Source organism: Chlorocebus sabaeus, chromosome 4 (genome assembly GCF_047675955.1).
Source record: "Chlorocebus sabaeus isolate Y175 chromosome 4, mChlSab1.0.hap1, whole genome shotgun sequence".
NCBI lineage: Eukaryota > Metazoa > Chordata > Mammalia > Primates > Cercopithecidae > Chlorocebus > Chlorocebus sabaeus.
Window position 1 is genome coordinate 53,766,141 of NC_132907.1, and position 12,981 is coordinate 53,779,121.

Sequence of the window (12,981 nt, forward strand, 5' to 3'; positions counted from 1 at the left end):
ATCTTTATGCAGTCTCCTAAACAGGTCATGCTCTCTCCTAGGCCTTGCCATTATAAATAACTCCTTCCTCTCTGTAAAATTCTATTTCCTTAGTTTGCTTGATTACTCAGAATAAAGGGAAGCAGAATCACAGAAATTCCCAAATTTGAAGCTTACCTTCTCATGGCGAAGACAGACAAGAAACAAATAAAATATAAGATTTACTGTAATAATAAATAGATAATTTTAAATACAGTATCAGAACAGATAGTCTACATATACATGACTGTGTTATGCATAAGCAAAATGAAAAGAACTGGCTTGACAACTGCACATTCCTATTATAGCAAAGAAGAAAAAGAGGGCACAAAGGTATATAGAATGCAAAACAAATAATCTGGTAATATTAACCAAAATATAGATATAGATTCTGTATAAGTTTATCATGTAGTAGAATAATTTAATAAGAATATGAGTTCAATAAATCAAGAACTCAGAGATAGATAGATTAAATACAAGAATTAATTAAAACAGATTTCAAAACTGAGGTACAAAAACAAATACTGAGAAATATAATCATTATAATTATAAATAAATTATCACAATGCAAGGACAAAATATAATTCTTTAAAAATAAAATTAATCAAATTAATCACATACAAGAAAGATATCAAGCAATCTCAACACAGAAAAACATTTAGATATTATTAAAGAAAATTTAATGGAAATGGAATGACAAATGTAATTTAATATGTGAAAATTAGTATCCATGAAAAAGAGATCCCAATAAATGAAATAGAAAAACTGTATTTTTAAAAAATGCTATATAAGAACATGTCTCTGAAATAAAGGAAGAAATTTTTCTTGATTATATATATTGCAACTATTGTTCAAATATGCAACTTCAAGACAAATTCTAGAAATACATTATTAAGTACTACTGGAAAAAACTATTTAACTATAAAATCCATGCAACAAAGAGGTGAATAAAAAAGCAATTTGAATAATTCAGATGTTCAAAGTTAGGATATTTTAATGGAACTTAACATAGCTTTCTGATATGGTTTGGATTTGTATCCCCTCCCATATCTCATTTTGAATTGTAATCCCCAATGTTGGAGCAGGTCTCTGGTGGGAGGTGACTGGATCATTGGGGCAGACTTCCTCCCTGCTGTTCTCATGACAGTGAGTTCTTATGAGATCTGGTTGTTTAAAAGTATGTAGCCCTTTCCCCTTCACCCTCCTCCTACTACTCCAGTCATGCAGGACGTGACTCCTTCCTCTTCACCTTCTGCCATGATTGCAAGTTTCCTGAGGCCTCCCCTGCCAGTCTTCCTGTACAACTTGTGAAACGGTGACACAATTAAACCTCTTTTCTTTATAAGTTACCCAGACTCAGGTAGTTCTTTATTGCAATGCAACAATGAACTAATATACTCTCAAATTCCTATTTCTTTTAAGTGATAAAAAGTATAACATTGCCAGTGTAATGTAACCCAGTCATTCTGGGTTTCAGTTTTCAATTTTTAGTCAAACTCAGGATTCCCTCACTCTTCTCCTTTGCTGCTTGTCAGGGATAATTTAAGAGCACGCATGTGTGTGTGTGTGTGTGTGTGTGTGCGCGTGTGTGTGTGTGTGTGCATGTGTGTGTGTGTATGCATGCACATGCATATGCATATGCATATGTGTTGGGGAAGGGTGGTCAGATAGTATCCTAGAGTCACAGGAAGAATGAGACCTTTGTTAGTATGTTTCTGTTTGCCTTGGCTAGCCTCATCTGATAGGTCATTTGCCTCCTCTGGTTCTCACAATCATGCACTGGCACCTATTGCCAATGTTGATGGTCCTGCCTTAGCTTTCGGTTACTAGATTCATATCCTTAAATCTTCCTCACCAAAAGGCCAGGCCCTTTTTTGTCTACCACTCTTTCTCGAGACTTCCTCGCCTTCTTCAGGCTTTAGGGAACCCCTGCCTGTTTTCTGCACATCACAGTGAAATGTGAGGGCCTTGAGACTACCAAGGAACTACTTGCTTGCATGCCATGTTGGATACAAAAGATTCTCTACAAAACTTGCCATTCCCATCCTAGTACTTGAGAAGATTAAATGTACATGAGAGGACTTTGAAAAGTTTGAGAGTTCACGGGGAACTGGAAGTAAAAGATAAAAATAGAAAATATGAACTTTATTTATCAACATAAGTTTCATCAAATTCAAGACACATTTGTTAGTGATGATGCCAGCCATCTAGTCCATCTGTAAAGAACTGAGAGTCCTAGGAATTTAACTTCTGGAGATTGCAAAAATGTAATCTTCTTCACATTAATAACTGAAAAAAATGGGTGCCCTTTAATGATATTTTAAAGATATTTTAAGATTAGAAAACAAAAAGAAGTCAGAAGAAGTCAAAGAAAGACTGTAAGGTGACTATCTAATAATTTTTCATCTAAACTCATACAAAATTGCCCTTGTTTGATTAGAGGAATGAGTAGGAGCATCATCACAGTAGAGAAGGAGTCTCTGGTAAAGCTTTCCTGGACACTTTTCTGCTAAAAGTTGTTCTGTCTCAAAGCACTCTCATAAGAAAATGATATTATTCTTTGATCCTCCAGAAATCAACAAGCAAATGCCTCGAGCATCCCACAAAACCATTTCCATGACCTTTACTCTTGACTAGGTCATTTTTGCTTTGGCTGGCCCACTTCCACCTCTTGGTAGCCATTTCTTTGATTGTGCTTTGTCTTCAGGACCATACTAGTAAATCCATTTTTCATCTCCTGTGTACATTTCTTTTTAAAAAGTGCTTCAGGATCTGATCCTACATGTTTAAAATTTTTACTGAAAGCTCTGTTTTTGTCTGCAGCTGATCTGCACACAATCGTTTTGGCAGCTATTGGGTGGAAAGTTTACTCATCTTTGATTTTTCAGTTATGATTGTGTAAACTGAACTAATTGAGATATCTACAGTGTTGGCTCTTGTTCCCACTGTTAATCATCAGTCCTCTTCAATTAGGGCAGGAATAAGGTAAATTTTTTCTTCACAAATTCATGTAGACGATCTACTGCTAGGAGTTTTCAACATTATTTCTTCCCTTCCTACAATGAGTTATGAATCTGTTAACTCCTGATTGCTTTGAAGTATTCTCCACATAAACTTTTCCTAAGACATCAGTGATTTCACCGTTCTTCCACCCAAGTTTTACCATAAATTTGATGTTTGATCTTACTTCTATTTTAGCAGATTTCAAGTTGCTCTGATAGGGACTCTTTTCAAACTGATGTCTTATCCCTCTCTGTGCCTCAAACTTGATCCTATTTAGCTATGTTATAATAAGTTAGTATGAGTTTATTTTTGTGCAAAAAATTTGAAAGCCATGCATTTTCTTTTCATAATACACATTTTCCGTTAACTTATTGAAGAGCCTCTGATGAGCTTCTATCAAACTTCTGCTTGTCAAACTATTCTTTCCAAGATTTTCTCCAAAGTGGTAGAATCTTAGGCCTGCACAAAGGAATCCACCAAGTCTATATTTTAGTTACCACATGTCCAGTATTCCCCCATTCTCCCAGCTGCTCAAAATCTTTTCTACTTTTGAGAAGGAAAATGGCTATCTTATACATTTTTTATCATTCTGTGGTTGATGTTATAAATTCTATGATTCTGATCCTAAAATGTTTGGCTCTTGATATTTTAGTTCAAGCATTAAGATCTCAAGAATTCTTTTTCTCTCTCAAAGGCTTGGCCCTTAACGTTAAAATCCCTAGCCTTCAAATCTATGATTTTTGCTAAATTTATAAAAGTGTACTTGAGATCTAAAAAGAAAAAATTTTATTGTTTTTCTCTCTTGATTCTCTCCAGCCTGAGGCTGTACATGTAGAAAACCCATGATTCAGCTTCAATTATCAAAAAAATAATCGAAATAAAGAAAATATAAAAGCACATAAAAATTAATATTAAAACATTAATCCAATAGATAAATATAGAGCCCAGGAGTAAAGAAACAATGAGCAAAGATGAAGCAATGAGAAATAGATTCATTTACTATATAAAACTAAGACTAAACAACAAGGGGAATAATTATTGTGTTTTTCTGCGTTGCTTAAATGTTTAATATGCTAAAGATGTAATAGCTAGTTTGAAGTGACAAAATCTTGAAATTGTAATTTTTAGCAGACAGTCCAAGAAGCCTTACCTGATTACCATCTCTATTGTTGTTCATAATTAAGGTTAGGTGCCCTCCCATACGTACTCACTGCAACTTGCATTCACAACATCATAGCACTCATCACACTGTATTATGTTTACTTTCTATTTCCTCCATGGTATGCAAATTCAGGACAGTGGTGTGGTCTTTATGTCCTCGTACCATGACTTCGTACCATGGTACCAGACTTCGTACCATGTCTGGCACATTATAAATGTTTAATAGATGTGCTCAATGAACACATGAATGCTTGAAAGAATAAATGAATGGAAAATTAACATTTATTGAACTCTTACTATGCTCCAGGCACTGTCCTAAGTGTTTGTGTGTGTTAACTTCTAATTCACACAACAACCCCATGAGACTGGTATAATTATTACCACCATTTTGTAGATGAGGAAACAGAGACATAGAGAGGAAAAGAATGAATGTGTAAATGAATAAATGAGTACTTCTATTTGGCTTGAGCATAAATTTGTGAAATAAAGCTGAGAAACTAGGTTTGGTCCATATCAAACAGGGCTTGTATGCCTTGCTAAATAATTAGACTTAATCCTATTAAATATTGTCACTATCCCACATATGATCTACAGAATGTTAATAGGTGCTGCATGTGAAAAGGGAGTTCCATCTTTAAATTGAAAAATTTTGAGTGTAACAGTGTTTAAGAGAATTTCTCAGAGCTTTTAAAATTATAAAGAACACTGTAATTTTTTAAGAAGCTGATATACTGTGCAGTTTTTCCCTCAAATACCTTACCAAGAAATTAAGAGACTTACTGTTGAGCAGAACACTTTACTGTATTGATTCAGTAGGAAAGCAGTAAAAATTATTAAGTAGGAAAGTAAAACGTTATTTATAGAAATTATTTATTGCTGTGACATATTAAGTTCATTGCATATCAACTAAATTTTCAGGCTAGATTACATTCAAGTGTTGGCTCCACTGTTGATTGGCTATGTAATCAACATCAAGAGTTTAATCTTTCTTCTTGTAAGTACATTAAAAATAACAATAATATTTACTTATGCTTATTGTGAGAATTAAATAAACAGGCCATATAAATGGATGAGGACAAAGCGTAGCCTATACTAACTAATTCAATTCATGTCTGCTATAACTATTTTGTGGTTGCACAAGTGACATGTAGTAAAGACATATAATATAGGAAAATTGTAGTTGAAATTGTAAAATAAGCAAAAATATTGAATAAGCACTTAACAAAAGAACATATTTTAAAAAACAATAAACATGAAAAGATGATAAAGATAACTGGGAATCAAAAAGATAAAATTAAAACCATAAAATACGTGAAATGGTGAAAAAACTTAAATTAACAAGTATTGGCAGTAGAACTTTACAACCTACCATACACTGCTGGTAGGAGTATAAATTGTTAATATCGTTTTGGAAACTATTTGGCAATATCTACTGAAGTGAAACATAAATGCACACACACATATTTATGACTTAGAAACTCTACTAATAGGTGTGTACCAACAAAAATATGCACGAACGTGGAGCAAAAAATAAGAAAAGCCTCATTATTCATTTATTGGATACAACTCATATGTCTATCAAGAGTAAAATGAACCAATTACGATGTGAATTCACTACTGCTGCAAACAAGATAGATGAATGTCACAAACATAAAACTGAGCAAAAGGAACCAGGCACAAAAGTGTACATGTTTTATAATCTTACGTATAAAGTTAAAAATATGCAAAGCTAATCTATAGCAATAATAACAAAATTGGAGTTTGCATTTGGGGATGGAATAATGACTGGGTAAAAGCACGAAGGAGGCTTTTGGGTGTTGCTAGAGTTCTATTTCTAGGCGTGGGCAGTGATTATATGGGTGTGCTCACTTTTTACGAATTAATTGAGCTATATGCTTAATGATTTGTTTACATTTCTATGTCAATATTATACGTCAGTATAAAAGTTTACTTAAAATATAAGAAAATACTAGACTGGAATCAGGGCTACTTAGGAAACTGAGTTAATGTAGAGGAATTTAAATGAGAAAATATCAAATATGGACCCCAGTTTTCAGACTGTAGGAACAAAAGGACATTGCAAAGTTAAAGACTATTGCAATAGGCTCCAAACTGGTTTTTCAATTACCCATTGCTACCCAGATGACACAATACTGCCGATATTCCTGAATGATTTTAAATCCCCACTTCAAAACTTTTCATTGTTTCTAGGAAACGTAATTGTTTCTAAACCTGAAGAATGAAGTCTAATTTCCTTGACTTTACATCCAGATTCTCTCAGTTCTGCTGTTCTTCCCTGTCCCCAGACCTTCCACTTCAACTCAAACTCATGACTGTATGTGCTGTCTCCAGAGCATGGCACATCTGCCCTGACTCCAGGTCCTTGCCCATGGTGTGCCCATGGCTTAGAAGGCCATTGTCTCCCTAATATTAGGGCCATGATCTCCCTAATAGGAATCAGTTTTCCTTCCAGGAACACGTCAGTCTTCCTTCAGAGCGCCATCCTCCCTAATTGCCAAAGATGACAGAATTATTTCACTTTCCTAACTCATTAATTATTCATTGTTCTTACCATTAATACTTAGCAAAAATTATTTTATTGGTCTTTTTAATTTCCTTTCTTTTCTTCCATCTTCCCTCCTTCTCTCCCTCCCTGCCACTTTCTACCTTCCTTCCTTTCTTCTTTTCCATCCTTGTTTACTTCTCCATAGTCTTGCTAATATATTTATATACCTATTCCATATACTCACTGAGAGTCTGAGTTCTTAACATGATATTTGATATTTATCTGGGCCTGACATATAGAAGATTCTCAACAAATATTTACTGATGACAATTTGCCTAAAGTCAAAGACACAGACACATTGAAGAGCAAAACACACACGAGAACATAGATTTGCCTATTTCTAACCCTGAGCTAGTTCAAGTAAATCATTGGACTTCAAACTTCTCAAGTCTGTAATTATATCATTAAAAATTGTTGAAGATATATCACTAATATGTATATATTTACTAAAGAATTACATAAATGTATTATTCAAAAATGTGCATTAAAATATGCAAATATAAAAAATGGAATTTTTTTTCAATAGCGTATATGGAACAAGCAGAATTTTTATCTTCCTCATAGTGGTGGCTGCACACACTTAAAAACAAAGTTCAGGCCGGGCGCAGTGGGTCACGCCTATAATCTGAGCAATTTGGGAGGCTGAGGTGGGCAAATCACAAGGTTAGGAGATCGAGACCATCCTGGCCAACATGGTCTCTACTAAAAATACAAAAATTATCTGGGCCTGGTTGTGCGTGCCTGTAATCCCAACTACTCAGGAGGCTGAGGCAGGAGAATCACTTAAACCCAGGAGGTGGAGCCTGCAGTGAGTTAAGATCGCTCCACTGCACTACAGCCTGGGATATAGAGCAAGACTTTGTCTCAAAAAAAAAAAAAAAAAAAAAAAAAGAAGGAAAAAATTTAAAAAGTTCATTGCTAAATCCATATATTACAAAAGTTTCTTGAAATTTTTGACATGCTTTTGGTCAGCTTTGGTGTTCATCTTACGATGCGGCTTCTGAGAAGACTGTGTAAGTAGAAATATTCATTCTGTATTTTACTAGCTTTTTTTTCTTTTGTTTGCATTATTGGCATTATCTTCAATCTGCATTTTCTTTCTGGAATCTTTTTAAGGCGCTTGTTCACTTGTAAGAGTAAACCAATGGAACAGTAAACAGATTTACTCTTTCTTCAGGATCCCATTGCCCTCACAGATAACCATTACCAGTGTCAATCCGTTTATGAAATATATGGTATCAATCTAAATACAAAATAACATGACAAAGCCACTGTCAGTCTGTGCATGATATATTGGCAAACTCTAATTTCGCTTCTACTTTTATATGAAAAATAAGTACGAAAACCTCTAAAATTTTCATTGTATACCTTTGTTTTGTTAATCCTTATACCTGTGTTTTGTTATGCACTTCACTTTAAAAGCAGCCATACTACTTTCTTCATAGGAAGACGATTTCATTATTTTCTAATCATTCTAGACTATTTTACTATAGGATTTCTGAATAGTGGGGGCATAGCTAATTCTTACTGATAGACACCAAATTAATGCCACTATCACTCATATCACTAGTCTTCTTTTTATTTGCTAGTATTTCTTACTGTAATTCCTTATTACTCAGTCTCTATCCCTGTTAATTAAAGTTACCATTTGGTTAGGGGAAATTGTTATGGAAATTTGTACAAAAGAGTTGTGCTATATACTTTAACAGTAAATGTCATTGTGTCTAAAGAAACACTGTGCCAACTCTTAAACTGATGGTTAATTTTTTTTCTGTGTTAGTTGTGCTTTCACCTCTGTCTTTAAATATAAAATCATTCTATCATTTTTTCCTGTAATTGGAAGTTTCACTGTGACAGTCAATTGATTGGCTATCAGAAGTCATGTGACTTATTTTATTCTGGGCACCCAAAACATATGTAACTTAAGTCAGAAGCAGGGGGGTTGACATTAAAGAGTAAGGGACAGAGTAGTCAAGGACTGGGCTGTAATTGCATCCTAGTCCTGTCTCTTAGTAACCATGTGTTCCAGGACAAATTACTTTTGACTTCAATGTTTATAATAATAACTACTTCTCAGGGTTGTCATGAGAATTATATAAGATGTGTGTAAAGTGCCTGGCATCTACCAGATGCTTAATAAATGGTAGCTGTTAGTACTGTTATTATTATTTCTGTTATTAAACTCCCTACAGGAAGGAGGAGTGTTCTTTTACTTTTTCACTTAGCTTACTTATTGGAGCTACATACTGTACCATCTACTTCTCCCTTCTGTACAAATAGGCTGTTTTTTTTAAATGAAAATTAAATGGGCATTTTTATTGGAACACCTTGCAGGTTCATTTTTGCAGGGAGCAGAGAAATCCATATCCCTGATTCGAGGTGGAAGGAGTGAATATGCAGCAGCTTTGGCATGGGAGAAAGGGAGCTCTGGTCTGGAGGAGAAGACATTTTCTGACTGGTTAGAGTCAGTGAAGGAAAATCCTGCTGTGATTGACTTTGAGGTAAGAGTAAAAATTATTCCAGGTAAGAGATCTAAAGGAGTTCTCTAGTGGCCCAAATTGCACATCACACAATTTATTTTCCATTTTCTTCTCAGACAATAAAAGAAATGCCTTTCTTTAGTATTCATGCACAACGTACCTTTTTTTAAATGTTAAATTGCATGTCTATTGCTTTTGCTGTTAACAGTACAGTATTTAGAATTCCTAGCATGCATGAAACACCAGGAAATGGAACTTAGTGAATAAAAATGCTCAAACTTGCCTTGAGTAGTACTTATTTTTCCATGTATACAATAAATCTGGTTTCTGCGTTCTTCTTGCAACTCCTTATTTGATGAACACTCCTAAGTCTTCATTTGTAGCTCTGTGAGATAAAAGAGATTTTAGACCCATTTTACTTCCTGTTTCTATTACTATTGATTGAATTTACCAGTTTTGTATTTGTTGTAATTGCATTAAAAGGTGATATTTATTATTTATGGAATGCTTTACTCACGTATCAGCCATATGCCATTTAGAACCTGTTTTCCCCCAAACATTCCACATTTTTAAAAGGCCTCCAAAGAAGCTATTATGTTCATTTCGTTTAAATGAAGATAAAAGAGTTCAATCATTATGAAAAGAGAATCATTTACATGCAGCATGAAGATGCATTGAACTCTACAAGTTATGGGAGAAAAATGAGGCCCAGCTGCCCTTCTGGGTACTTGCAAGTCATATTGCACTAGACGGTCATTTCCTTGAGGTTTTACAATGTTAATAAAATGAGCCCTGATTTATCATTAGCCCATTATTTGTTACTGTAATTCTTCCATTCATCCTACTGGCAAGTTTATTTCTTCATTTTCTCCCACTCCATATTTTCTCATCTAACTCCAACAAAGCCAAAACTGTCCCTGGAAAAAAAAAAAAGAACATGGAAAACTTCTCTTATCCTCTCTAGATTTTTTGTTGCTTAAATCAAATTTAATAAGGTTTCAGCAGAGCAGTAAAGAGTTGCCAAACTCTTGGTCACCTATCTCAGTGCTTTGATGCATGCATAGAATACTTAATAAATAACAACATACAACCAAGTAAGCAACACCTCCCATGTGACTTCCTTCACAGTAAAATTGCAGGTAAGTGCCATATACATCACACCGGTCCACAGGTAGAAAGCTTTTGCCTACTGGTTCAACAGGTGGCAATACTATATTCTGCAATAATTCCTTTGAAGTGTAGAATTTTCAGGCTTTCCCTCTCATCTCATGAGAACTGGGCAGTAATGGCAACCTATTACCAAAGTGGATGTGACTGGACCTCCTCTCTCCCATTTGCTCCTAGCTTGCCCCCATCGTGGACTTGGTAAGAAACATCCCCTGTGCAGTGACAAAACGGAACAATCTCAGGAAAGCTTTCCAAGAGTATGCAGCCAAGTTCGATCCTTGCCAGTGTGCTCCATGCCCTAATAATGGCCGACCCACCCTCTCCGGCACTGAATGTCTGTGTGTGTGTCAGAGCGGCACCTATGGTGAGAACTGTGAGAGACGATCTCCAGATTATAAATCCAGTAAGTATCAGGAATCTATTGTGAGGTAGATACGTTTTCCCTTCCAAAGAGTATTCTAAACTGGTCAATTAAAAAGAAACAAAACTTCTATCAGCAGCCTCCACCTTGTACAGGCTCAGAGAGAAGATAAACCTGCAAAATGTGTGAATCTCAAGTGTAACCTACCAACTATGTGACCTTGGGAAAGTTGTCTAGTTTTCCTATGCCTCAATCTGTTCATCCATAAAATGAGGATAACACCAGTATCTATCTAAGGAATATGAATATATTATATAAGTATTTGTATATCAAGAGTACATTCACAATACTCATAACATAAAAAATCAAACATAGCATTAAATAAAATATATGATACCAATATTATAAGCCTCTTATGTATTGTAATATAGAAGGAGGATGACTTTGTAATAAAAGATAAATTAAGCCACAACAAAAGTTTTCATACAGGACTAAGTAATGTTCCTAGTTACCTCAAATCCTCCTTAGAAACAGAGTAAGGCATGGGAGTAAGAATGTATTCTACTACCTTTAAAAATGTAATTTAATATGCATCCTATTAAGAAGATGTTCATGTTTATACATATATGAGTGCACATTTTTAAAAGGTCTCCAAAGCAAAGAATAAAAAGGTTTGTTAACAGTTGAAAATAATTCATAATGGTTGCCATTTGTTGCCATTTTATTTAAGTTTATGGGAACAAAGTCTAAAAGGAAATCAAGCAATGTATCAGGCCCCTTCCACAGGTAATTTCTTTTAATCCTCAGAAGAACCCTATCATATTCCACAAAGGAAGTTACTCAGCTAAAAAGTGAGGAAACCAGGTTGGCCTCGCTTCAAAACCCAAATTCAGCTGCACCATGATCCATGGGGGTGAGTCTTCCTTTGTTCCAGATGCAGTAGATGGACACTGGGGTTGTTGGTCTTCCTGGAGTACCTGTGATGCTACTTATAAGAGATCGAGAACCCGAGAATGCAATAATCCTGCCCCCGAAAGAGGAGGGAAACGCTGTGAGGGGCAGAAGCGACAAGAGGAAGACTGCACATTTTCAATCATGGAAAACAAGTAAGACTGGGTAAGGGAAAAGAATGGGTCATTTTGCCCTAACTCTCAATAACATTGAGAGTTCAAATGGTTATTAGTCTACTGCTAAGTAAAGAAATAATTAGAACTTTACCTTTAACAACACAGAATATTAATGAGCCATTGGGTCTGCTGCTGTGCCTTTTTCTGTGTGTAATGTTTTCTATTTAATACATATATGTATGTAATGTGTACATATGTATACACATAAGCATATACACACATGTAAATGTGTGTACATACATACATATACATGCATATTTATGTTTCCCTTTTAGTGGACAACCATGTATCAATGATGATGAAGAAATGAAAGAGGTCAATCTTCCTGAGATAGAAGCAGATTCTGGGTGTCCTCAGCCAGTTCCTCCAGAAAATGGATTTATCCGGGTCAGCATCCTAACCCTCATTTTTTATTTATAGTTTTAAAAACCTCGAAAAGTATAGATTGTCTTTTAATTAGAGTTACTGTTTTCCTATTCAAATAATCTCCTGTTGACTTTTAAAGTACCAAATAATATTTAGAAACACTTTGCCACTCTTCCATCTTGAATTTCCCAGAGATGTCTTCATAGCCAGTTGTTAGACTAAAGGATAGCAGATTGCTTGGGTTTCTTGGAAAGATAATAGAACTTCAATATAATATAAGACTGTATGACTTGTGAGAATTTGCAAGTAAGATCTGGCTATTTCAGAGTCTGAGCAAACTGATACCTTTACCTAAGGAATGTTTAGAGAAACACACTAGACTGGCTATAATCATAGGAGGTGTTTGTTCTGTATTGTTTTATTAGGTTAGAAACCTGTAGAGTTCTTACGCAGTCAAAACCATTTTCACGTACCTTTACGTTTCAACTTTTTTTTACTAAGTCACAGTATGTTTCTATGACTTTTTAAAAAGCTGAATACTTTTTGTCAAACAGATCTATGCCCTTAGACATAAATTGTGCAGGTGATACATGATATCTAAAATTGATCACAGAAGGCATGCTCTCTATTTCATTTTACCTTTCTTAAACTTAGTAATATCATTACATTAATCTTTTCCCAACTGTATCACACTTATGATAAAAGATCAATAACACTCAATTCTCTAAGGTC

General features: G+C 34.8%; 1 protein-coding gene across 1 annotated transcript in view; it reads left to right on the top strand.

Annotated features, from left to right (window-relative positions):
* The window catches only part of C6 (complement C6), a 61,108-nt gene that overhangs the window by 32,348 nt on the left and 15,779 nt on the right, over positions 1 to 12,981 (top strand). Inside the window, exons 9-12 of the mRNA XM_007961477.3 lie at positions 9,083 to 9,249; positions 10,573 to 10,798; positions 11,691 to 11,862; positions 12,159 to 12,270. Coding sequence (XP_007959668.1) covers positions 9,083 to 9,249; positions 10,573 to 10,798; positions 11,691 to 11,862; positions 12,159 to 12,270 — 677 coding nt within the window. The remainder of the gene's footprint in view (positions 1 to 9,082; positions 9,250 to 10,572; positions 10,799 to 11,690; positions 11,863 to 12,158; positions 12,271 to 12,981) is intronic.